At 46.6% G+C, this 27881-nt stretch overlaps 1 protein-coding gene across 1 annotated transcript in view; it reads left to right on the top strand.

The window, feature by feature from the left end:
• Nucleotides 1-27881, top strand: part of ADAM12 (ADAM metallopeptidase domain 12) — a 227376-nt gene that overhangs the window by 87704 nt on the left and 111791 nt on the right. The window contains exons 3-5 of the mRNA XM_038743975.1: nt 3663-3741; nt 13398-13474; nt 17625-17793. Of these exons, the coding sequence (XP_038599903.1) occupies nt 3663-3741; nt 13398-13474; nt 17625-17793 (325 nt within the window). The remainder of the gene's footprint in view (nt 1-3662; nt 3742-13397; nt 13475-17624; nt 17794-27881) is intronic.

The following is a 27881-nucleotide window of genomic DNA, read 5'->3' as shown; positions in this document are numbered from 1 at the left end:
GGGCCGTAATCATTCCTCTCCCTGATCAGGTTTGGGAGTCAGAGGTCATGGGTTCAAATCCCGACTCCGCCACCTGTCAGCTGTGTGACTTTGGGCAAGTCACTTCACTTCTCTGCCTCAATTGCCTCATCTGTAAAATGGGGATTAAGATTGTGAGCCCCACGTGGGACAACCTGATCACCTTGTGCCCTCCCCAGCGCTTAGAGCAGTGCTTTGCACATAGTAAGCGCTTAACAAATACCAAAATTATTATTATTGAGCTACACAATTATTCTGTCAATAAGCATCTAGCCGTGGTTCAGTGTTTGTGCCCTGCCAGCCTCCCTCTGGAGATTTATAGAAGCAGTGTGGCTCAGTGGAAAGAGCAGGGACTTTGGAGTCAGAGGTCATGGGTTCGAATCCTGGCTCTGCCACCTGTCAGCTGTGTGACTTTGGGCAAGTCACTTCACTTCTATGGGCCTCCGTTACCTCATCTGTAAAATGGGGATGAAGACTGTGAGCCCCTTTTGGGACAACCTGATCACCTTGTATCTCCCCAGTGCTTAGAACAGTGCCTTGCACATAGTAAGTGCTTAATAAATGCCATTATTATCGTTATTATTATTATTATAGTCTGCAGGGGAAACCATCTTATCTCGGGTTTGCTCATAAACCAGCTCCGTCGACCCCTGTCTCCGTGACCTCCCAAGGCCCCTTCACCACTCACTGACTCAATCAATCAATCATATTTATTGAGCGCTTACTGTGTGCAGAGCACTGTACTGAACGCTTGGGAAGTACAAGTCAGCAACATATAGAGACGGTCCCTACACAACAGTGGTCTCACAGTCTAGAAATAACCATCTAGAAACAAATACCATTATTATTATTATTATTATGTTGCCAACTTCTACTTCCCAAGTGCTTAGTACAGTGCTCTGCACACAGTAAGTGCTCAATAAATACGACTGATTGATTATTAACAGAATGAATTGACATGTTCCCTGACCATAATGAGCTAACAGTTGAGAGTCACCATACAGACTGGAAGTCACAGGACTTGGTTTTGCTCACAGCTCATCCTCCGGCGCGCTGTACGACTTTGGACAAGTCACTCTGCTCCCCTGTGCCTCAGTCCCCTCATCTGTGAAATGGGAATTCAGTACCCATTTTCCCTCCTACTTAAACTGTAATCTCCATGTAGGGCCAGGACCGTGTCCGACCTGGTGAACTCGCATCCCCCCCACTGCTCAGAACATCATCAATCGTATTTATTGAGCGCTTACTATGTGCAGAGCACTGTGCTTGAGAACTTGAGAACAGTGCTTAACACATAGTAAGCGCTCAACAAATGTTATTATAAGAATAATTAAGAGGAAGTTAGAACGATGGGCAGGCTGGGGCGGTTTATCCGGAATCAGAACCGGTGACTTGGGCTCAGCGAGGTTCTGTTGGGGAGAGGGGCTGGTCCTATTCATTCATTCATTCAGTTGTATTTATTGAACGCTTACTGTGTGCAGAGCACTGGACTAAGCGCTTGGGAAGTACAATTTGGCAACAAATAGAGACAACCCCTACCCAACAATGGACTCACCATCTAGACAGACACACACAGACACACAAACACACTCTCTCTCTCCCTCGCCACAGACAGACGGAGATAGACAAAACGAGTTTCCATGGCTCCACCAACTCTTCACTGTTTGGCCTTGGGCAAATCACTTCATCATCATCAATCGTATTTATTGAGCGCTTACTATGTGCAGAGCACTGTACTAAGCGCTTGGGAAGAACAAATTGGCTTCAGTTCTCTGGGCCCTGGTTTCACATCATTCATTCATTCGGTCATATTTATTGAGCGCTTATTGTGTGCAGAGCACCGGACTAAGCGCTTGGGAAGTACAATTTGGCAACAAATAGAGACAACCCCTACCCAACAACGGACTCACCATCTAGACAGACACACACAGACACACAAACACACTCTCTTTCTCTCTCACCACAGACAGACGGAGATAGACAAAATGAGTTTCCATGGCTCCACCAACTCTTCACTGTTTGCCCTTGGGCAAATCATTTCAGTTCTCTGGGCCTCAGTTTCACATCATTCATTCATTCAGTCGTATTTATTGAGCGCTTACTGTGTGCAGAGCACTGGACTAAGCGCTTGGGAAGTACAATTTGGCAACAAATAGAGACAACCCCTACCCAACAATGGACTCACCATCTAGACGGACACGCACAGACACACACAAACACACTCTCTTTCTCTCTCACCACAGACAGACAGAGATAGACAAAACGAGTTTCCATGGCTCCACCAACTCTTCACTGTTTGCCCTTGGGCAAATCACTTCATCATCATCAATCGTATTTATTGAGCGCTTACTATGTGCAGAGCACTGTACTAAGCGTTTGGGAAGAACAAATTGGCTTCAGTTCTCTGGGCCCCGGTTTCACATCATTCATTCATTCAATCATATTTATTGAACGCTTACTGTGTGCAGAGCAGTGGACTAAGCACTTGGGAACTACAGTTTGGCAACAGAGACAACCCCTACCCAACAATGGACTCACCATCTAGACAGACACACACAGACACACAAACACACTCTCTTTCTCTCTCACCACAGACAGACGGAGATAGACAAAACGAGTTTCCATGGCTCCACCAACTCTTCACTGTTTGCCCTTGGGCAAATCATTTCATTTCTCTGGGCCTCGGTTTCACATCATTCATTCATTCAGTCGTATTTATTGAGCACTTACTGTGTGCAGAGCACCGGACTAAGAGCTTGGGAAGTACAATTTGGCAACAGATAGAGAGAGTCCCTACCCAACAATGGACTCACCATCTAGACAGACACACACAGACACACAAACACACTCTCTCTCTCTCCACAGACAGGCTGAGATAGACAAAACGAGTTTCCATGGCTCCATCAACTCTTCACTGTTTGCCCTTGGGCAAATCACTTCAGTTCTCTGGGCCTCGGTTTCACACCACTCATTCACTCAGTTGTATTTATTGAGCGCTTACTGTGTGCAGAGCACTGGACTAAGCACTTGGGAAGGACAATTTGGCAACAAACAGAGACAACCCCTACACAACAACGGACTCACGGTCTAGACAGACACACACAGACACACAAACACACTCTCTCTCTCTCTTGCCACAGACAGACGGAGATAGACAAAACGAGTTTCCATGGCTCCACCAACTCTTCACTGTTTGCCCTTGGGCAAATCACTTCAGTTCTCTGGGCCTCGGTTTCACATCATTCATTCACTCAGTCGTATTTATTGAGCGCTTACCGTGTGCAGAGAACCGGACTAAGCGCTTGGGAAGTACAATTTGGCAACAAATAGAGACAACCCCTACCCAACAATGGACTCACCAGCTAGACAGACACACACAGACACACAAACACACTCTCTCTCGCCACAGACAGACGGAGATAGACAAAACGAGTTTCTATGGCTCCACCTGCCACCCCCCGTGATCAATCAATCAATCAATCGCATTTATTGAGCGCTTACTGTGTGCAGAGGACTGTACTGAGCGCTTGGGAAGGACAAGTTGGCAACGTGTTTGCAGACCCTGGCTATCTTGACCCCAGGGGTCTTCGAGGGGCAGACCAGAGTCTGCCATCACAACATTCACTGTCTTGTTGTCCTTCCAGCGGGCTCTTTGCCAGCCGCTACACGGAAACGCACCACTCGAAAGACGGCACGGATGTTTCGCTTCCTGGGAACGGCACGGTAAGCCGGCCCGCGGGTCAGTCATTCATTAGAGAAGCAGCGTGGCTCGGTGGAAATCAATCAATCAATCAATCAATCAATCGTATTTATTGAGTGCTTACTGTGTGCAGAGCACTGGACTAAGTGCTTGGGAAGTCCAAGTTGGCAACACATAGAGACAGTCAATCAATCAATCAATCGTATTTATTGAGTGCTTACTGTGTGCAGAGCACTGGACTAAGCGCTTGGGAAGTCCAAGTTGGCAACACATAGAGACAGTCCCTACCCAACAGTGGGCTCACAGTCTAGAAGGGGGAGGCAGAGAACAAAACCAAACATACTAACAAAATAAAATAAATAGAATAGATATGTACAAGTAAAATAAATAAATTAATAAATAGAGTAATAAATATGTACAAACATATATACATATATACAGGTGCTGCAGGGAAGGGAAGGAGGTAAGATGGGGGGGATGGAGAGGGGGACGAGGTGGGGGAAGAGCCTGGGCTTTGGAGTCAGAGGTCATGGGTTCAAATCCCAGCTCCGCCAACTGTCAGCTGGGTGACTTTGGGCAAGTCACTTCACTTCTCTGGGCCTCAGTTCCCTCATCTGTAAAATGGGGAGTAAAACTGTGAGCCCCCGGTTGGGACAACCTGATCACCTTGTAACCTCCCCAGCACTTAGAACAGTGCTTTGCACATAGTAAGCGCTTAACACTCTCATTACTCTATTTATTTATTTATTACTCTATTCATTTATTTTGTTTGTACGTATCTATTCTATTTATTTTATTTTGTTAGTATGTTTGGTTTTGTTCTCTGTCTCCCCCTTCTAGACTGTGAGCCCACTGTTGGGTAGGGACTGTATATGTTGCCAACTTGGACTTCCCAAGTGCCTAGTACAGTGCTCTGCACGCAGTAAGCGCTCAATAAATACGATTGATGATGATGATGATTGATTAACAAATACCATTATTATTATTATTATTATTATTATTCATTCAATCATATTTATTGAGTGCTTACTGTGTACAGAGCACTGTACTAAGCGTTTGGGAGAGGACAGTTTAACTGTAAACAGACACCTTCCGTGCCCACAGTGAACTTCCACGTTAAACCATCTCCTTTCCGGGACACTTTTGGGGCCTGACTTCTGGACATAAAAGCCTGGTGAAGCAGTAGAGAAGCAGTGTGGCCTAGTGGATAGAGCCCGGGCCTGGGAATTAGAAGGACCTGTGTTCTAATTCTGGCTCTAACAGTTTTCATTCATTCAATCATATTTATGGAGCGCTTGCTGTGTGCAGAGCACTGTACTAAGCGCTTGGGAAGTCCGAGTTGGCAATGTATAGAGACGGTCCCTACCCAACAGCGGGCTCACAGTCTAGAAGGGGGAGACAGACAACAAAACAAAACATATTAATAAAATAAATAGAATAAATATGTACAAGTAAAATAAATAAAGAAAAAGAGTAGTAAATCTGTACAAACATATATACAGGCGCTGTGGGGAGGGGAAGGAGGTAGGACTGGGGGGATGGCGAGGGGGAGCAGCGGGAGAGAAAGGAGGGGGCTCAGTCAGATACCACTTATCAATCAATTAATCAATCAATCGTATTTATTGAGCACTTACTGTGTTCAGAGCACTGGACTAAGCACTTGGGAAGTACAAATTGGCAACACATAGAGACAGTCCCTACCCAACAGTGGGCTCACAGTCTAAAAGGGGGAGACAGAGAACAAAACCAAACATACTAACAAAATAAAATAAATAGAATAGAAATGTACAAGTAAAATAAATAAATAAATAAATAAATAAATAAATAAAATAAATAGAGTAATAAATATGTACAAACATATATACATATATACAGGTGCTGTCGGGAAGGGAAGGAGGTAAGATGGGGGGGAGCACACTTATCTGCTGTGTGACCTTGGGCAAGTCCTTCACTTCTCTGGGCCTCAGTTCCCTCATCTGGAAAATAGGGATTGAGACGGTGAGCCCCACGTGGGACAGGGACTGTGTCCAACCTGATGATCTTCTATCTACCCCAGCGCTCAGAACAGTGCCTGGCACAGAGTAAGCACTTAAGACACGTCGTAAAAAAAGAACAAAATGGACTGTGTCCAGCCTGATTAGCTTGCATCTGCCCCAGAATCAATCAATCGTATTTATTGAGCGCTTACTGGGTGCAGAGCACTGTACTAAGCACTTGGGAAGTACAAGTTGGAAAAATATTGAACTTAGTATGGTGTCTGGCACATAGTAAGTGCTTAACAAATACCGTAAAAAACAAAAAAAGAAGAGAGGAATCGCAGTCCAGGAACCGAAGAACGAGCCGCATTTGTTGGCTTCCCTCGGAATGGGGGGCCTCAACCTCACCTTGTCTCCTGATCCACTGGGGGATGTTGGAATAAGGTTTTCCGGGCTGGAGACGGCGGCTCCCGGCCTCTGCTCTTCCCTGCGGGCGACCCTTTCTCCGCGGGAAAAACGCAGGCCTTAATGGAACCGTATTTAGAAATGCATTAGTGTGACCCCACTGAGCACGCTTTAACAGCAGCGCTCTGCCATTTCACCAAAAAACAAAACACAATTTAAAGAAATGACTAACCTCTCGGGAAATTCTGGGATGGGATTTTTCCCCTCTTTCTCTGAGACCGGGCACAGAGAAGCAGCATGGCCTAGTGGATAGATCCTGGGCATGAAAATCAAATCAATCAATCAATCGTATTTATTGAGCGCTTACTGTGACCTGGGTTCTAGTTCTGCTCCACCATGTACCTGCTGCGTGACTTTGGGCAATTCACTTCACTTCTCTGTGCTTCCGTTCCCTCATCTGTAAAATGGGGATTCAATACCTGCCCTCCCTCCTACTTAATGATGACATTTATTAAGCGCATACTCTGTGCAAAGCACTGTTCTAAGCGCTGGGGAGGATACAAAGTGATCCGGTTGTCCCAAGGGGGGCTCACAGTCTTAATCCCCATTTTACAGATGAGGGAACTGAGGCCCAGAGAATCAGTCGTATTTATTGAGTGCTTACCTTGTGCAGAGCACTGTACTAAGCGCTTGGGAAGTACAAGTTGGCAACATATAGAGTCCCTACCCAACAGTGGACTCACAGTCTAAAAGAGAAGTGAAGTGACTTGCCCAAAGTCACACAGCTGACAATTGTATATTATATATATGTTTGTACGTATTTATTTTACTTGTACATATTTATTCTACTTATTTCATTTTGTTAATATGTTTTGTTCTCTGTCTCCCCCTTCTAGACTGTGAGCCCACTGTTGGGTAGGGCCCGTTTCTAGATGTTGCCCACTTGTACTTCCCAAGCGCTTACTACAGTGCTCTGCACACAGTAAGCGCTCAATAAATACGATCGAATGACTCGGCGGAGCGGGATTTGAACCCATGACCTCTGACTCCAAAGCCCAGGCTCTTTCCACTGAGCCACACTGCTTCTCAACTTAGACTCTGAACCCTAAGAGGGACTTGATTATTTTGTATCTATCCCAGTGCTTAGTCTGGTGCTCGGCACTTAGTAAGTGATTAACAAATACCACAATTATTAGAGAGAAAAACGAAAGGAAGGTGTGTCAATTAATCAATCACTCAGTGGTACTGAGCGCACACCGTATGAAGTACACTATACTAAGTGCTTGGAAAAGTACACAGTAAGCGCTCAATAAATACGATTGATGATTGATGATACAACAGAGTTGTTAGACACGTTCCCTGCCCTCAAGGAGCAAACTGTCTTAGGGACAGGCAGACATTAAAATGAATTACAGATAGGGGAAATGGGGGCATTTAAGGATATGGACATAAGTAGAGTGGGGCTGAGGTGAGTATCAAAATGCTTAAGGGGTGTCCATCAAGTTCATTAATTCATTCATTCAAACATATTTATTGAGCGCTTGCTGTGTGTGAAACACTTGGGAGAGTACAACGCAACAACAGACACATTTCCTGCCCACAGTGAGCTTACAGGGCAGAGTCAACACAGAAGGGACGGCAGAGGGGGGAGGATAGATACTACTACTATTAATAATAATAATTAATAATAATTAAGATATTCATTAAGCACTTGCTCTATGCCAGGCACTGTACTAAACGCTGGGGTGGATACAAGCAAATCAGGTTGGGCCCAGCCCCTGTCCCACATGGGGCTCACAGTCTCAATCCCCTAAATCTTCAAGACTGTGAGCCCATTATTGGGTCGGGACCATCTCTATACGTTGCTGACTTGTACTTCCCAAGCGCTTAGTAGAGTGCTCTGCACACAGTAAGTGCCCAATAAATACGATTGAATGAGTGAATCCCCCTTGTACAGATGAGGTAACTGAGGCCCAGAGAAGGCGCGTGACTTGCCCAAGGTCACAGAGCAGAGAAGTGGCCAAGCCGGGATTAAAACCCACGACCAACTCGCTCCTAGGGCCGGGTTTCACTGCGCCGGGATGTTTCTTGAGAAATGAGGGCTTAGCCACTTTTCTGCTGTGTGACCCGGGGTAAGTCAATCAATCAATCAATCAATCAATCAATCATATTTGTTGAGCGCTTACTGTGTGCAGAGCACTGTACTAAGCGCTTGGGAAGTACAAATTGGCAACATATAGAGACAGTCCCTACTCAACAGTGGGCTCCATCTCCCTTCCACATCCCCCTTGTATTTAGATCTGTACCGTTAAAGCACTTGATAGCCTCCCTGCAGTCACATCCCCACAGCACTTATTAACAAATCTATAATTTTTTTTATTTTTATGGCATTAATTAAGCACTTACTATGTGCAAAGCACTGTTCTAAGTGCTGGGAAGGTTACAAGGTGATCAGGTTGTCCCACGGGGGGCTCACAATCTTAATCCCCATTTTATAGATGAGGTAACTGAGGCCCAGAGAAAGGAAGTGACTTGCCCAAAATCACACAGCTGACAATCGGCAGAGCCGGGATTTGAACCCATGACCTCTGACTCCAAAGGCCGGGCTCTTTCCACTGAGCCATGCTGCTTCTCTATAGTGATGGTATTTGTTAAGCGCTTACTATGTGCGAAGCACTGTTCTAAGCGCTGGGGAGGTTGCAAGGTGATCAGGTTGTCCCAAGGGGGGCTCACAGTTTTAATCCCCATTTTACAGATGGGGTAACTGAGGCCCAGAGAAGTGAAGTGACTTACCCAAAGTCACACAGCTGACAGTTGGCGGAGTCAGGATTTGAACCCATGGCCTCTGACTCCAAAGCCCGGGCTGTTTCCACTGAGCCACGCTGCTTCTCTAATGTCTGTCTCCCATCTAAACTGTAAGCTTCTGATAGATAGGAAATGTGTCTACCAACTCTGGTTTTTTAAAAATGTATATGTTTATAATTATAATTTTATGCTCATATTTATCTGTTTATAATTATATGTTCATAATTTATAAATTTATATGGTATTTGTTAAGCTCTTACTATGTGCCAGGCTCTGTGCTAGGTGCTGGGATCATCATCATCAATCGTATTTATTGAGCGCTTACTATGTGCAGAGCACTGTACTAAGCGCTTGGGAAGTACTAATTGGCAACATATAGAGACAGTCCCTACCCAACAGTGGGCTCACAGTCTGAAAGGGGGAGACAGAGAACAAAACCAAACATACTAACAAAATAAAATAAATCGAATAGATATGTACAAATAAAATAGATATATAAATAAATAGAGTAAAAAATATGTACAAACATATATACGTATATACAGGTGCTGTGGGGAAGGATATATCTGGGATAGATATAAGATAATCGCATTCAGCACATGGGGCTCACACTCTTAAATCCTCATTTTACAGATGAGGCAACTGAGGCACAAAGAAAGGACGAGCTTTGCCCCAAGTCACAGAGCAAAAAGGCGGCGGAGCGGGATTAGAACCCAGGTCCTCTGAGTCCCAGGCCCGTGCTCTTTCTACTAGGCCATGCTGCTTCTCTTTTGCACTCTTCCTCATGCTTAGTACAGTGCTCCGCACGACGTAAGCGCCACAGATTGAATGATTGATTGATCGATCCTCTGTGCCTCAGTTTTCTCTCTGTAAAGTAGGGTGAAATAGCTGACCAGAGAAGCAGCGTGGCCTAGTGGTTAGAGCACGGGACTGGAAGCCACAAGGTCATGGGTTCTAATCCTGACTCCGTCACTTGCCTGCTGTGTGACCTTGGGCAAGTCACTTCACTTCTCTGGGCCTCAGTTCCCTCATCTGCAAAATGGGGATTAAGACTCTGAGCGTTGTGTAGGACAGGGACTGTGTCCAACCCAATTGTCTCGTGTCTACTCCAGCGCTTAGAACAGTGCATGGCACAAAGTAAGTGCTTAACAAATACAAATTATTAATAATAATAATAATAATAATAATGGCATTTATTAAGCACTTACTACGTGCAAAGCACTATTATTATCTATTCTTCTTCTTCCTTAAGCCATGAGCCCTGTGTGGGTTAGAGATTGTGTCAGACCCGACGATCTTCTATATCCCCCAGTACTTAATATAGAACTTAATAATAATAATAATGGCATTTATTCAGCGCTTACTATGTGCCAAGCACTGTTCTAAGCGCTAGGGAGGTTACAATGTGATCGGGTTGTCCCATTTTACAGGTGAGGGAACTGAGGCACAGAGAAGTTAAGTGACTTACCCAAAGTCACACAGCTGACAAGTGGGGGAGCTGGGATTTGAACCCATGACCTCTGACTCCAAAGCCCGGGCTCTTTCCACTGAGCCAAGCTGCTTCTCCACCACTACTACTACTACTTGGCACTAGTATTATTATTTTATTATTATTTATTTATTATTATTAGTTGTAGTAGTAGTATTACTACTACTAGAAGCAGCATGGCTCAGTGGAAAGAGCCCGGGCTTTGGAGTCAGAGGTCATGGGTTCAAATCCCAGCTCCGCCAATTGTCAGCTGTGTGACTTTGGGCAAGTCACTTAACTTCTCTGTGCCTCAGTTACCTCATCTGTAAAATGGGGATTAAGACTGTGAGCCCCCAGTGGGACAACCTGATCACCTTGTAACCTCCCCAGCACTTAGAACAGTGCTTTGCACATAGTAAGAGCTTAATAAATGCCATCATTATTATTATTATTAGTAGTAGTAGTAGTAGTATTAAAGCACCTAGCAAACACCTAAATTACCTTTATCAATCAATCAGTCAATCAGTCAGCAGCATTTATTGAGCACTCACTATATGCAGAGCTCTGTAATAAAAATAATAATAATAATGACATTTATTAAGCGCTTACTATGTGCCAAGCACTTTAGTAAGTGCTTGGGTGAGTACAATATAACAAACACATTTCCTGACCATAATGAACTTACATTATTGTTGTTAGTATTGTTATTGTCAGAGGGATTGTACTGCATCAAGCAATTAGTACGGTGCTCTGCACACAGTAAGCGCTCAATAAATACGACTGAATGAAGTGGGTCCTGGAAATCGAGTTTGGACTAGTGAGAGATGTCAAAAGCTTCCTCCTCAGGCATGGCACAGTTCCCAGTCGATGTAGCAGCTCTCAGTAAGTCATTAGCAAGAGTTAAGAGTGGTCTCCTTAGTCAATCAATCAATCAATCAATCAATCGTATTTATTGAGCGCTTACTGTGTGCAGAGCACTGTACTAAGCGCTTGGGAAGTCCAAGTTGGCAACATATAGAGACGGTCCCTACCCAACAGCGGGCTCACAGTCTAGAAGGGGGAGACAGAGAACAAAAAGCAAACATATTAACAAAATAAAATAAATAGAATAGATATGTACAAGTAAAATAAAAAAATAAATAAATAATTAGAGTGATAAATATGTACAAATATATATACATATATACATCTGTCCTTTACTTGAGAATGATTACCGCTTAGGGGATTCTTTAATCAGTGGTTTATAGACCCAAATCTCGTTCTTTGAGGGGAGGAGGGGAAAGACAAGGAGGGGAGGAGAAGAAGGGAGAGGAAGAAGGGGAAGGGGAGGAGAAAGAGGGAGAAGATGGGGTGGGGTGGGATCAGTTCATTCGGGAAGCAGCATGGCTCAGTGGAAAGAGCCCAGGCTTTGGAGTCAGAGGTCATGGGTTCAAATCCCAGCTCTGCCAATTGTCAGCTGTGTGACTTTGGGCAAGTTGCTTCACTTCTCTAGGTCTCAGTTCCCTTATCTGTAAAATGGGGATTAAGACTGTGAGCCCCGCTGTGGGACAACCTGATCTCCTTGTAACCTCCCCAGCGCTTAGAACAGTGCTTTGCACATAGTAAGCGCTTAATAAATGCCATTATTATTATTAGATACAATCCCTAAGTGCTCAGGTGCATCCTCCACCTTTCCCCCTACAGCTTCAGCCCTTAAGTCTGTATCTTTACACTCAGCTACTTCCACTATCTCCGATTTATTTTATTGACTGTCTTACCTGCTAGACAGTAAAATTCTTGAGAGCAGGGACTGTGCCTATTAATGCTATTGGACTCTTCCCAGGAGCTCAGTACAGAGTTCGGCATCCAGTACATTGGAAGTTCCTTGAGGGCAGGGATTGTCAGGAATGAATGGGGGACAACCTGATCACTTTGCAACCTCCCCAGCATTTAGAACAGTGCTTTGCACATAGTAAGCGCTTAATAAATGCCATTATTATCATTATTATTATAAATAACCTGTACATTTTAAATGTGTGTACATTCATTCATTCATTCATTCAATCGTACTCATTGAGGGCAGGGATTGTCCCACCATTCTACTGTATTCTCCCAAGCACTTAGTCCAGTATTCTCTGGGCCTCAGTTGCCTCATCTGTAGAATGGGGATTAGGACTGTGAGCCCCCAGTGGGACAACCTGATCACCTCGTTATCTCCCCAGCGCTTAGAACAGTGCTTTGCACATAGTAAGCGCTTGATAAATGCCATCATTAATATTCTGCTCATAGTAGGCACTCGAGAAGACTCGAGTCTTCTAGACTGTGAGCCCACTGTTGGGTAGGGACCGTCTCTATATGTTGCCAACTTCCCAAGCGCTCTGCACACAGTAAGAGCTTGATAAATACGATTGATTGATTGACTGATTGATTGAGACAAACTTATTTGTTGATTAATGCGCTTTCCATTATTTCCAGTGGGAAATTAAACTTGTTTCAGCGCTCGTTGGCTGCCCGTTTGGTTTTCACATCATCATCATCATCATCAATCGTATTTATTGAGCGCTTACTATGTGCAGAGCACTGTACTAAGCGCTTGGGAAGTACAAATTGGCAACATATAGAGACAGTCCCTACCCAACAGTGGGCTCACAGTCTAAAAGGGGGAGACAGAGAACAAAACCAAACATACTAACAAAATAAAATAAATTCACAGAAGCTACTGGGGCAGGGCTGGGGTTGGGGAGTTCAAGAGGCCCAACTTGGAGATCGGTGCAGAGTGGGGAACTCCAGGGAATTGTCTCTGAGGTGCTGGGATTTCCGGGAATCAATCTTCCAAGTTTGGCCTCCTGGGTTGGACCTCCCTGACTCGGGTTCCCCGGCTCGGCCTAAGCAGCGGTGATGCTTCCTTGGGAGAGGTAGAGGCGGGAAGCCCGGGCCCGAGGGGACTCGGGACACCCGGGGAGGAGCAGGGTGGTGGGATCCCGTAGGATTGGAGGTGGTGGGAGGGGTGGGAAGGAGCTAACGCTGATTTCTGGTTTGTCTCCAGGGCCGCTGCTACTATCACGGAAGCGTGCGAGGCTCCCCCGGCTCCAGCGTCAGCCTGGCCGCCTGCTCCGGACTCAGGTGAGTGGGGCCCACAGGTCTCCCGGCCTCTCCACCCTCGGGAGAGGGTGAGACCCTCCCTCCCTCCCTGCTTTCCTTCCTGCCCACCCTGTACCACAAAGTGGGCCAGATTGGGGGAGAAAGATTCATTCATTCAATCGTATTTATTGAGCGCTTACTGTGTGCAGAGCACTGGACTAAGCGCTTGGGAAGTCCAAGTTGGCAACATATAGAGACGGTCCCTACCCAACAGTGGGCTCACAGTCTAGAAGATGCCATGCTCTCCCAGGACCCTTGGGAAAATCCTCCCTCCTCCCACCTGCAAATACGCACGCAGATGCACACACTCCCTCCTCTCTCTCTCTCTCTTTCTCTCTCGCCGTCTCTCCAAGAAGTCTTCCCTGACTAAGCCCTCCTTTCCTCTTCTCCCAATCCCTTCTGTGTCACCCCGACTTGCTCCCTTTATTCTTCCCCCTCCCAGCCCCACAGTGCTTTAGTCCAAAACCGTAATTTATTTATTTACATTAATATCTGTGTCCGTCTCTAGATCATAACCTCAATTTGGGCAGGAAATATGTCTACCAACTCTGTTATATTGTACTCTCCCAAGCGCATAGTGAAGCGCCTCTATATGTTGCCAACATACTTCCCAAGCACTTAGTACAGTGCTCTGCACACAGTAAGCACTCAATAAATATGATTGAATCAATCAATCATATTTATTTGCTCTGCACACAGTATGCACTCAATAAATACGATTGAATCAATCAATCATATTTATTGAGCGCTTACTGTGTGCAGAGCACTGTACTAAGCGCTTGGGAAGTACAAGTTGGCAACATATAGAGACGGTCCCTATCCAACAGCGGGCTCACAGTCTAGAAGGGGGAGACAGAGAACAAAACATATTAACAAAATAAAATAAATAGAATAGATATGTACAAGTAAAATAAATAAATAAATAGAGAAATACGTACAAACATATATACATATATACAGGTGCTGTGGGGAAGGGAAGGAGGTAAGGCGGGGGGATGGAGAGGGGAAGGAGGGGGAATGAATGAATGAATGAATGTGTCAAGCGCTGATCTAAGCCCTGGGGTAGATCCTTGGCAATCAGATTGGACACAGTCCCTGTTCCGCATAGAGCTCATCATCATCATCATCAATCGTATTTATTGAGCGCTTACTGTGTGCAGAGCACTGTACTAAGCGCTTGGGAAGTACAAGTTGGCAACATATAGAGACGGTCCCTACCCAACAGTGGGCTCACAGTCTAGAAGGGGGAGACAGAGAACAAAACAAAACATATTAACAAAATAAAATAAATAGAATAGATATGCACAAGTAAAATAAATAAATAGAGTAATAAATCTGTACAAACATCTATACATCTATATAGGTGCTGTGGGGAAGGGAAGATGGTAAGGCGGGGGGGATGGAGAGGGGGAGAAGGGGGAATGAATGAATGTGTCAAGCGCTGATCTAAGCCCTGGGGTAGATCCTTGGCAATCAGGTTGGACACAGTCCCTGTTCCGCATGGGGCTCACAGTCTAGGGATTGTGACTATTAAAACTGTAGTGTACTCAATCAATCAACCAATCCATCGTATTTACTGAGCGCTTACTGTGTGCAGGGCACTGTACTAAGCGCTTGGGAAGTACAAGTTGGCAACATATAGAGACAGTCCCTACCCAACAGTGGGCTCACAGTCTAAAAGGGGGAGACAGAGAACAAAACCAAACATACCTACAAAATAAAATAAATAGAATAGATATGTACAAGTAAAATAAATAAATAAATAGAGTAATAAATATGTACAAACATATATACATATATACAGGTGCTATGGGGAAGGGAAGGAGGTAAGATGTCCCAGATGTTCAGTATAGTACAAGACAGTCAGGTTGGACACCATCCATGTCCCACGTGGGGCTCATAGTCTTAATCCCCACTATACAGATGAGGTAACTGAGGCCCAGAGAAGTGAAGTGACTTGTCCAAAGTGACACAGCTGGCAAGTGGCAGAGCTGGGATAAGAATGCAAGTCCCTCTGACGCCTAGGCCTGGGCTCCACCCATTAAGCTGCAGTGCTGTTCCTCGAATAGTTTCTGCAGGACTGCAGAGTTGAGACCCGTTCACCTCTCCTCCAGTAAATGGATTTTGTTACTAAATCATGTTAGTCCCCTCCTCAAAATTCCCCAGTGGCTACCAATCAAACTATGCATCAGGCAGAAACTCCTCACCCTGGGCTTCCAGGCTGTCCATCCCCTCGCCCCCTCCTACCTCACCTCCCTTCTGTCCTTCTCCAGCCCAGCCCGCACCCTCCGCTCCTCTGCCGCTGCTCATCTCCTCCCCGTACCTCGTTCTCGCCCGTCCCGCCGTCGACCCCCGGCCCACGTCCTCCCCCTGGCCCGGAATGCCCTCCCTCCGCCCATCTGCCAAGCTCGCTCTCTTCCTCCCTTCAAGGCCCTACTGAGAGCTCACCTCCTCCAGGAGGCCTTCCCACACTGAGCCCTCTCCTTCCTCTCCCCCTCCCCATCCACCCCGCCTTACCTCCTTCCCCTCCCCACAGCACCTGTACATATGTTTGTACAGTTTTATTACTCTATTTATCTATTTTACTTGTACATATCTATTCTATTTATTTTATTTTGTTAGTGCGTTTGGTTTTGTTCTCTGTCTCCCCCTTTTAGACTGTGAGCCCACTGTTGGGTAGGGACCGTCTCTAGATGTTGCCAACTTGGACTTCCCAAGCGCTTAGTACAGTGCTCTGCAACAGTAAGCGCTCAATAAATGCGTGGCACAGTGGGAAGAGCACAGGCTTTGGAGTCAGAGGTCATGGGTTCGAATCCCGGCCCCACCACATGTCTGCTGTGTGATCTTGGGCTAGTCACTTGGGCTAACTGTGCCTCAGTTACCTCATCTGCAAAATGGGAATTAAGACAGTGAGCCCCCCGTGGGACCCTGATCACCTTGTAACCTCCCCCAATCAATCAATCAATCAATCGTATTTATTGAGCGTTTACTGTGTGCAGAACACTGTACTAAGCACTTGGGAAGTACAAGTTGGCAACATATAGAGACGGTCCCTACCCAACAGCGGGCTCACAGTCTAGAAGGGGGACACAGACAACAAAACCAAACATATTAACAAAATAAAATAAATAGAATACAACTTGTACTTCCCAAGTGCTTAGTACAGTGCTCTGCACACAGTAAGCGCTCAATAAATACGATTGATGATGATGAATAGATATGTACAAGTAAAATAAATAAATAAATAAATAAATGGAGTAATAAATATGTACAAACATATATACATATATACAGGTGCTGTGGGGAAGGGAAGGAGGTAAGATGTGGGGGATGGAGAGGGAGCCAGCGCTTAGAACAGTGCTTTGCACATAGTAAGTGCTTAATAAACGCCATCATCATCATCATCATCATTCTCTGGGCCTCAGTTCCCTCATCTGTAAAATGAGGATTAAGACTGTGAGCCCCCCGTGGGACAACCTGATCATCTTGTATCCCCCAGTGCTCAGAACAGTGCTTTGCACATAGTAAGCGCTTAACAAATGCCATCATTACTATTAATAGATACGACTGAATGAATGAATGAACGAACTGGGGCCCAGAGAAGTGAAGCAACTTGCCCAAAGTCACACAGCTGACAACTGGTGGAGCCGGGATTTGAACCCATATATAAGTGCGGTGCGTGGCTAGAGAAGCAGCGTGTTTCAGTGGCAAGAGGCCGGGCTTTGGAGTCAGACGTCATGGGTTCTAATCCCGACTCCACCACGCATCTGCTGTGTGACCTTGGGCGATCCATCAATCGATCAATCGTATTTATTGAGCGCTTACTGCGTGCAGAGCACTGGACTAAGCGCTTGGGAAGTACAAGTTGGCAACTTATAGAGACGGTCCCTACCCAATGGCGGGCTCACAGTCACTTAACTTCTCTGAGCCTCAGTTACCTCATCCGTAAAAATGGGGATGAAGACCGAGAGCCCCACGTGGGACGACTTGATCACCTTGCATCCCCCCCAGCGCTTAGAACAGTGCTTTGCACATAGTAAGCGCTTCACAAACGCCATCATTATGGGGTGAGGGGGGGCAAATAAAGGGGGCAGAGCTAAAATAACAGCTTCTCCCCTTCCTTTTCCAACAGGGGATTTATTCAACACGGAAATAAAAGCTTCGTCTTCGAACCCCTGGGCCGGGGCGGGAGCGGACACAAGATCACGCCCATGGCCCGACTGGGCAGCCGGCCGGGGGCCTGCGGCCACGGCCTGGCCAGGCCGGACCCTCTGCAGCTCTTCCCGGCACCTGCGAGGAGGGTAGGAAGGGCAGCGTGGCTCAGTGGAAAGAGCCCGGGCTTTGGGAGTCCGAGGTCGTGGGTTCTAATCCCGGCTCCGCCGCCTGTCAGCTCTATTTATTTTATTTTGTTAACACGTCTGGTTTTCTTCTCTGTCTCCCCCGTCTAGCCCAGTGAGCCCACTGTTGGGTAGGGACCGTCCCTGTGTGTTGCCAACGTGGACTTCCCAAGCGCTTAGTATAGTGCTCTGCACACAGTAAGCGCTCAATAAATACGATTGATTGATTGATTGATTGATTGTCAGCTGTGGGACCTCACTTCTCTGGGCCTCAGTTCCCTCGTCTTCTAGACGGTGAGCCCGCTGTTGGGTAGGGACTGTCCCTATGTGTTGCCAACTTGGACTTCCCAAGTGCTTAGTACAGTGCTCTGCACACAGTAAGTGCTCAATAAATATGATTGATTGATTGATTGATTGATTGATTGTCAGCTGTGGGACCTCACTTCTCTGGGCCTCAGTTCCCTCATCTTCTAGACGGTGAGCCCGCTGTTGGGTAGGGACTGTCTCTATGTGTTGCCAACTTGGACATCCCAAGCGCTTAGTACAGTGCTCTGCACACAGTAAGCGCTCAATAAATACGATTGATTGATTGATTGTCAGCTGTGGGACCTCACTTCTCTGGGCCTCAGTTCCCTCATCTTCTAGACGGAGAGCCCGCTGTTGGGTAGGGACCGTCTCTATATGTTGCCGACTTGTACTTCCCAAGCGCTTAGTACCGTAATAATAATAATAATAATAATAATAATAATGGCATTTGTTAAGCGCTTACTATGTGCAAAGCACTGTTCTAAGCGCTGGGGGGGATACAAGGTGATCAAGTTGTCCCACGTGGGGCTCACAGTCTTAATCCCCGTTTTACAGAGGAGGTCACTGAGGCTCAGAGAAGTTAAGTGACTTGCCCCAGGTCACACAGCAGACATGTGGCGGAGCCAGGATTCGAACCCATGACCTCTGGCTCCAAAGCCCGTGCTCTTTCCACTGAGCCACGCTGCTTCTTGTGCAATCAATCAATCAATCGTATTTATTGAGCGCAATAAATAAATAAATAAATAAATCGTATTTATTTACTGTGTGCAGAGCACTGGACTAAGCGCTTGGGAAGTCCAAGTTGGCAACATACAGAAACGGTCCCTACCCAACAGTGGGCTCACAGTCTAGAAGAGTGGGCTCATGATGCCTTGTAACCTCTCCAAAGCTTAGAACAGTGCTTTGCACATAGTAAGAGCTTAATAAATGCCATTAAAAAATAATACCATTATTATTAATAGAGGAGAGCACTCAATAAATATGATGGAATGAATGGGGGACAACCTGATCACCTTGTAACTTCCCCAGCATTTAGAACAGTGCTTAATAAATGCCATTATTATCATTATTATTATAAATAACCTATACATTTTAAATATGTGTACATTCATTCATTCATTCATTCAATCGTATTCATTGAGCGCTTCCTGTGTGCAGAGCACTGTACTAAGCGCTTGGGAAGTCCAAGTCGGCAACACGTAGAGACGGTCCCTACCCAACAGCGGGCTCACAGTCTAGAAGGGGGAGACAGACAAACAAAACAGAACATATTTACAAAATAAAATAACTAGAATAAATATGTTACTTAAATTCTCCGTGCCTCAGTTACCTCAACTCTAAAATGAGGATTAAGACTGTGAGCCCCAAATGGGACAAACTGCTGGCCTTGTATTTATCCCAGTGCTTAGAACAGTGCTTGGCACATAGTACGTGCTTAACAAATACTATTATTATTATTATTATTCATAATAATAATAATAATAATAATGGCATTTATTGAGCATTTACTATGTGCAAAGCACTGTTTATATTATTATTGTTATTATTATTATTATTATTATTATTATTATTATTATGAGAAGGAGGCCAGTGGTTCCTTGGTCTCCGAGACCTGGGATTATTATTCATTGTTGATTGCCTGTTCTGCATTCATTCATTCATTCATTTATTCATTCATTCAATCGTATTTATTAAGCGCTTACTGTGTGCAGAGCACTGTACTAAGCACTTGGGAAGTACAAGTTGGCAACATATACAGACGGTCCCTACCCAACAACGCATTGTGCGCCGTAGCTGAGCGCCTACTTACTTTGTGCCGAGCACCTATTTCATATTGAGCACTGTTGCTGAGCGCCTACTCTGTGCCAAGCACTGCTGCTGAGCATCTACTTTGCACTGAGCACTGTTGTTAATAATAATAATAATAATAATAATAATAATGATGATGGCATTTGTTAAGCGCTTACTATGTGCAGAGCACTGTTCTAAGCGCTGGGGGGGAGGGAACACAGGGTGATCAAGTTGTCCCACGTGGGGCACACAGCCTTAATCCCCATTTTACAGATGAGGGAACTGAGGCTCGCGCAAAGCGCTGTTCTAAGTGCTGGGGAGTTTACAAGGGGATCACGTGGTCCCCATTTTACGGATGAGGTTACTGAGGCCCAGAGAAGTGAAGTGACTTGCTTTACAGATGAGGTCACTGAGGCCCAGAGAAGTGAAGTGACTGGCCCAGAGTCACACAGCTGACAAGTGGCAGGACAAGGATTTGAACCCATGACCTCTGTCTCCAAAGCTCGGGCTCTTTCCACTGAGCCATGCTGCTTCTCTGTTGTTGAGCGCCTATTCTATGCCAACCATTGGCTGAGCACCTGCTTTGCTCTGAGCACTGTTGCTGAGCATCTACTCTGTGCCAAGCACAGTTGCTGAACACCTACTCTGTGCCAAGCCCTGTTGCTGTGTCTCCTTTTCACTGAGCACTGTTGCTGAGTTCCTACTCTGTGCCAAGCATGGTTGCTGAGCACCTACTCTGTGCCAAGCACTGCTGCTGAGCACCTGCTTTGCTCTGAGCACTGTTGCTGAGCAACTACTCTGTGCCAAGCACAGTTGCTGAGTGTCTTCTTTGCACTGAGCACTGTTGCTGAGTTCCTACTCTCTGCCAAGCACGGTTGCTGAACACCTACTCTGTGCCGAGCACTGCTGCTGAGCACCTACTCTGTGCCAAGCACTGCTGCTGAGCACCTACTCTGTGCCAAGCACTGCTGCTGAGCACCTGCTTTGCTCTGAGCACTGTTGCTGAGCATCTACTCTGTGCCAAGCCCTTTTGCTGAGTGTCTTCTTTGCACTGAGCACTGTTGCTGAGTTCCTACTCTCTGCCAAGTACGGTTGCTGAACAACTACTCTGTGCCAAGCGCTGCTGCTGTGCACCTACTCTGTGCCAAGCACTGCTGCTGAGCACCTGCTTTGCTCTGAGCACTGTTGCTGGGCATCTACTCTGTGCCAAGCACTGTTGCTGAGTGCCTTCTTTGCACCGAGCACTGTTGCTGAACACCTACTCTGTGCCAAGCACTGTTGCTCAACACCTACTCTGTGCCAAGCACGGTTGCTGAGCACCTACTCTGTGCCAAGCACTGCTGCTGAGCACCTGCTTTGCTCTGAGCACTGTTGCTGAGCATCTACTCTGTGCCAAGCACTGTTGCTGAGTGCCTTCTTTGCACTGAGCACTGTTGCTGAGCACCTACTCTGTGCCAAGCACTGCTGCTGAGCACCTATTCTGTGCCAAGCACTGCTGCTGAGCACCTGCTTTGCTCTGAGCACTGTTGCTGAGCATCTACTCTGTGCCAAGCCCTGTTGCTGAGTGTCTTCTTTGCACTGAGCACTGTTGCTGAGTTCCTACTCTGTGCCAAGCACTGTTGCTAAGCACCTACTCTATGCCAAGCACTGCTGCTGAGCACCTACTCTGTGCCAAGCACTGCTGCTGAGCACCTGCTTTGCTCTGAGCACTGTTGCTGAGCATCTACTCTGTGCCAAGCCCTGTTGCTGAGTGTCTTCTTTGTAATGAGCACTGTTGCTGAGTTCCTACTCTCTGCCAAACACAGTTGCTGAGCACCTACTCTGTGCCAAGCACTGCTGCTGAGCACCTACTCTGTGCCAAGCACTGCTGCTGAGCACCTGCTTTGCTCTGAGCACTGTTGCTGAGTATCTACTCTGTGCCAAGCCCTGCTGCTGAGTGTCTTCTTTGCACTGAGCACTGTTGCTGAGTTCCTACTCTGTGCCAAGCACTGCTGCTGAGCACCTACTCTGTGCCAAGCACTGCTGCTGAGCACCTGCTTTGCTCTGAGCACTGTTGCTGAGCATCTACTCTGTGCCAAGCACTGTTGCTGAGTGCCTTCTTTGCACTGAGCACTGTTGCTGAACACCTACTCTGTGCCAAGCACTGCTGCTGAGCACCTATTCTGTGCCAAGCACTGTTGCTGAGCACCTACTCTGTGCCAACCACTGCTGCTGAGCACCTGCTTTGCTCTGAGCACTGTTGCTGAGCATCTACTCTGTGCCAAGCCCTGTTGCTGAGTGCCTCCTTTGCACTGAGCACTGATGCTGAGTTCCTACTCTGTGCCGAACATGGTTGCTGAGCACCTACTCTTTGCCAAGCACTGTTGCTGAGCACCTACCCTGTGCCAAGCACTGCTGCTGAGCACCTGCTTTGCTCTGAGCACTGTTGCTGAGCATCTACTCTGTGCCAAGCCCTGTTGCTGAGTGTCTCCTTTGCACTGAGCACTGCTGCTGAGCACCTACTCTGTGCCAAGCACTGCTGCTGAGCACCTACTCTGTGCCAAGCACTGCTGCTGAGCACCTACTCTGTGCCAAGCACTGCTGCTGAGCACCTGCTTTGCTCTGAGCACTGTTGCTGAGCATCTACTCTGTGCCAAGCCCTGTTGCTGAGTGTCTACTTTGCACTGAGCACTGTTGCTGAGTTCCTACTCTATGCCAAGCACGGTTGCTGAACACCTAGTCTGTGCCAAGCACTGCTGCTGAGCACCTACTCTGTGCCAAGCACTGCTGCTGAGCACCTGCTTTGCTCTGAGCACTGTTGCTGAGCATCTACTCTGTGCCAAGCCCTGTTGCTGAGTGTCTTCTTTGCACTGAGCACTGTTGCTGAGTTCCTACTCTCTGCCAAGCACGGTTGCTGAACACCTAGTCTGTGCCAAGCACTGCTGCTGAGCACCTGCTTTGCTCTGAGCACTGTTGCTGAGCATCTACTCTGTGCCAAGCACAGTTGCTGAGTGTCTTCTTTGCACTGAGCACTGTTGCTGAGTTCCTATTCTGTGCCAAGCATGGTTGCTGAACACCTACTCTGTGCCAAACACTGTTGCTGAGCACCTACTCTGTGCCAAGCACTGCTGCTGAGCACCTGCTTTGCTCTGAGCACTGTTGCTGAGCATCTACTCTGTGCCAAGCCCTGTTGCTGAGTGCCTCCTTTGCACTGAGCACTGTTGCTGAGTTCCTACACTCTGCCAAGCACGGTTGCTGAGCACCTACTCTGTGCCAAGCACTGCTGCTGAGCACCTGCTTTGCTCTGAGCACTGTTGCTGAGCATCTACTCTGTGCCAAGGACCATTGCTGAGCACCAACTCTGTGCCAAGCACTGCTGCTGAGCGCCTATTCCATGCTGGGCACTTTGCTGAACAGCTATCCCTCACTAAGCGTAGCTTAGTGGAAAGAACCCGGGCTTGGGAGTCCGAGGTCATGGGTTCTAATCCCGGCTCCGCCACCTGTCAGCTGTGTGACTTTGGGCAAGTCACTTAATTTCTCTGTGCCTCAGTTACCTCATCTGTAAAATGGGGATTAAGTCTGTGTGCCCCACGTGGGACAACCCAATTACGTTGTATCCACCCCAGCGCTTAGGACAGTGCTTGGCACATAGTAAGCGCTTAACAAATACCAATATTATTGTTATTATTGCTACGTACTCTGCTCTAGGCTCTGTTGCTGATCATCTTTTAGACTGTGAGCCCACTGTTGGGTAAGAACTGGCTCTATATGTTGCCAACTTGGACTTCCCAAGCGCTTAGTACAGTGCTCTGCACACAGTAAGCGCTCAATAAATACAATTGATGGATTGATCTATTCTGTGTCGAGCCCTGCTGCTGAGTTCCTACTCATTCATTCATTCAATCATATTTATTGAGCGCTTACTGTGTGCAGAGCACTGTACTAAGCGCTTGGGAAGTATGAGTTGGCAACATCTAGAGACGGTCCCTACCCAACAACGGGCTCACAGTCTAGAATCAATCAATTGTATTTACTGAGCACTTACTGTGTGCAGAGCACTGTACTAAGCGCTTGGGAAGTACGAGTTGGGAACATATAGAGACGGTCCCTACCCAACAACGAGCTCACAGTCTAGAATCAATCAATTGTATTTACTGAGCACTTACTGTGTGCAGAGCACTGTACTAAGCGCTTGGGAAGTACGAGTTGGGAACATCTAGAGACGGTCCCTACCCAACAACGGGCTCACAGTCTAGAATCAATCAATTGTATTTACTGAGCACTTACTGTGTGCAGAGCACTGTACTAAGCGCTTGGGAAGTACGAGTTGGGAACATCTAGAGACGGTCCCTACCCAACAACGGGCTCACAGTCTAGAAGGGGGAGACAGACAACAAAACAAAACACGTGAACAGGTGTCCATGCTGAGCACTGTTGCTGAGCAATATGGTAGACATATGTACTTCCCAAGCGCTTAATACAGTGCTCTGCACACAGTAAGCGCTCAATAAATACGATTGAATGACTGACTGTGAGCCCACTGTTGGGTAGGGACTGTCTCTGTATGTTGCCAATTTGTACTTCCCAAGCGCCTAGTACAGTGCTCTGCACATAGTAAGCGCTCAATATATACGATCGATGATGAGATGAGGGCCTGGGGGAGATGGGCAACCAACACGACTTCACATTGACCATTGCCAGAGAGTCATTAAAACGTCTCAAACAATCAAATTATCAGAAGGCAGTGAGCACTGTCTCAATCCACCCATTATATTTCTTGAGCTACTGAGCACCGTACTGAGCGCTTGGGAGAGTAAATTAGTTAGTAGACGTGATCCCGACCCTCAAGGCAGCGTGGCTCAGTGGAAATAATAATAATAATAATAATAATAATAATAGCATTTATTGAGCGCTTACTATGTGCAAAGCACTGTTCTAAGCGCTGGGGGGGTTACAAGGTGATCAGGTTGTCCCACGGGGGGCTCACAGTCTTCATCCCCATTTTACAGACGAGGGAACTGAGGCCCAGAGAAGTGACTTGCCCAAAGTCACACAGCTGACAGTTGGCAGAGCCGGGATTCGAACCCATGACCTCGGACTCCAAAGCCCGGGCTCGTTCCACTGAGCCACGCTGCTTCTCTAAAGGGCCCAGACTTGGGAGTCAGAGGTCATGGGTTCAAATTGGGCGTCAGGGGTCGTGGGTTCAAATCCCAGCTCCGCCAATTGTCAACTGTGTGACATTGGGCAAGCCACTTCACTTCTCTGGGCCTCGGTTACCTCATCTGTAAAATGGGGATGAAGACTGTGAGCCCCCCGTGGGATGACGTGTTCACCTTGTATCTACCCCAGCGTTTAGGACAGGGCCTGGCACGTAGCATCATCATCAATCGTATTTATTGAGCGCTTACTGTGTGCAGAGCACTGTACTAAGTGCTTAACAAATACCTCATTATTATTATTATTATTATTATTATTATTATTACTGCAGAGCATTGTACTGAGCAGTTGGGAGAGGAAGCAAGCCCTTAACAAATACCATTATTATTATTATTATTATTATTATTATTATTATTACTGCAGAGCACTGTACTGAGCAGTTGGGAGAGGACAGTAGAGTTAATGGACACAATTCCTAGCTGGGGAGACAGGCGTTAAATAAATAACCCATAGGATTAAGGAGAAAAATGGAATATATTAGTGTTTGAGTGACGGGATGTGGAAAGTAGATACAGAAGTGCTCTGTAAGCAACTTGGTCTAGTAAGCGCTTAATAAATGCCATCATCATTATTATTATTATCAGGCCTAGGAGTCAGGGGAACTGAGTTCTAATCCTGCCTCTGACACTTGTCTGCTGTTCAGTCGTGGGTGAATCACTTCACATCTTCAGGCCTCGGCTTCCTCACCTGTCAAATGGGGATTAAATACCTGCTCTCATTCATTCAATTGTATTTATTGAGCACTTACTCTGTGCAAAGCACTGTTCTAAGCGCTGGGGGGATACAAGGTGATCAGGTTGTCCCACGTGGGGCTCACAGTCTTCATCCCCATTTGACAGATGAGGTCACTGAGGCTCAGAGAAGTGAAGTGACTTGCCCAAGGTCACACAGCAGACATGTGGCGGAGCTGGGATACGAACCCATGACCTCTGACTCCAAAGCCCGGGCTCTTCCCACTGAGCCACACCGCTTCTGCTCTCCTTCCTACTTCCTACTTCCATGCTGCAGAGAAGCAGCGTGGCTCAGTGGAAAGAGCCCGGGCTTTGGAGTCAGAGGTCATGGGTTCAAATCCCGGCTCTGCCAATAATAATAATAATAATCATAATGGCATTTATTAAGCACTTACTATGTGCAAAGCACTGTTCTAAGCGCTGGGGAGGTTACAAGGTGATCAGGTTGTCCCACAGGGGGCTCACAGTCTTAATCCCCATTTTCCAGATGAGGTAACTGAGGCACAGAGAAGTGAAGTGACTTGCCCAAAGTCACACAGCTGACAATTAGCAGAGCCAGGGTTTGAACCCATGACCTCTGACTCCAAAGCCCAGGCTCTTCCCACTGAGCCAAGCTGCTTCTCTATTAGCTGTGTGACTTTGGGCAAGTCAGTTAACTTCTCTGGGCCTCAGTTACCTCATTTGTAAAATGGGGATTAAGACTGAGCTCCCCACCGTTGGACAACCTGATCACCTTGTAACCTCCCCAGCGCTTAGAACAGTGCTTTGCACATAGTAAGCGCTTAATAAATGCCATCATTATTAGTATTATTATTACTTAGAAACTCTCTACCATTGGGTATAAAGTACTGAATCAATTTCTAGACTGTGAGCCCACTGTTGGGTAGGGACCGTCTCTATATGTTGCCAACTGGGACTTCCCAAGCGCTTAGTACAGTGCTCTGCACACAGTAAGCGCTCAATAAATACGACTGAATGAATGAACCCCATCCTTCTTCATAGAGAAGCAGCGTGGCTCAGTGGAAAGAGCCCGGGCTTGGGAGTCAGATCAATCAATCAATCAATCTATCAATCTTATTTATTAAGTGCTTACTGTGTGCAGAGCACTGTACTAAGCGCTTGGGAAGTACAAGTTGGCAACATATAGAGACGGTCCCTACCCAACAGTGGGCTCACGTCTAAAAGGGGGAGACAGAGAACAAAACCAAACATACTAACAAAATAAAATAAATAGAATAGATATGTACAAGTAAAATAAATAAATAGAGTAATAAATATGTACAAACATATATACATATATACAGTCAGAGGTCAGAGATCAGAGTCAGAGGTCATGGGTTCTAATCCCGGCTCCGCCACTTCATTCATTCATTCATTCAATCGTATTTATTGAGCGCTTACTGTGTGCAGAGCACTGTACTAAGCGCTTGAGAAGTACAAGTTGGCAACATGTGTGACTTTGGGCAAGTCACTCAACTTCTCTGTGCCTCAGTTCCCTCATCTGTAAAATGGGGATGAAGACGGTGAGCCCCACGCGGGACAACCTGATCACCTTGTATCCCCCAGAGCTTAGAACAGTGCTTGGCAGGTAGTAAGCGCTTAACAAATGCCATTATTATTATTATTATTATTATTAACACTACTGGTCTCCTACTCCAGCCCACACACTCCACACCTCTAGCGCGCTTTCCTCACTGGGCCCCGATCTGGTCTGTCTGGCCGCCGACCCCTTTCTCAATCAATCAATCAATCAATCGTATTTATTAAGCGCTTACTATGTGCAGAGCACTGTACTAAGCGCGTCCTCCCCCTTTCTCACGTCCTCCCCCTGGCCTGGGAGTCCCTCAAGCTCCATATCCACCAGCCCACCCCTCCCTCTCCACCTTCAAAGCCTTATTAATCTCCTCCAAGAGGCCTTCCCTGATTGATTCCTCTTCCCCCTCTCCCGTCTGCGGCATCTCTGCACTTGTGTCTGTGATCTTTGGCCACTTGCTATTCACGCCACCCCCAAGTCCACAGCCCTTACGT

This window comes from Tachyglossus aculeatus, chromosome 3 (assembly GCF_015852505.1).
Source record: "Tachyglossus aculeatus isolate mTacAcu1 chromosome 3, mTacAcu1.pri, whole genome shotgun sequence".
NCBI classification, from domain to species: Eukaryota; Metazoa; Chordata; class Mammalia; order Monotremata; family Tachyglossidae; genus Tachyglossus; species Tachyglossus aculeatus.
This window is presented reverse-complemented; position numbering and strand designations above follow the sequence as displayed.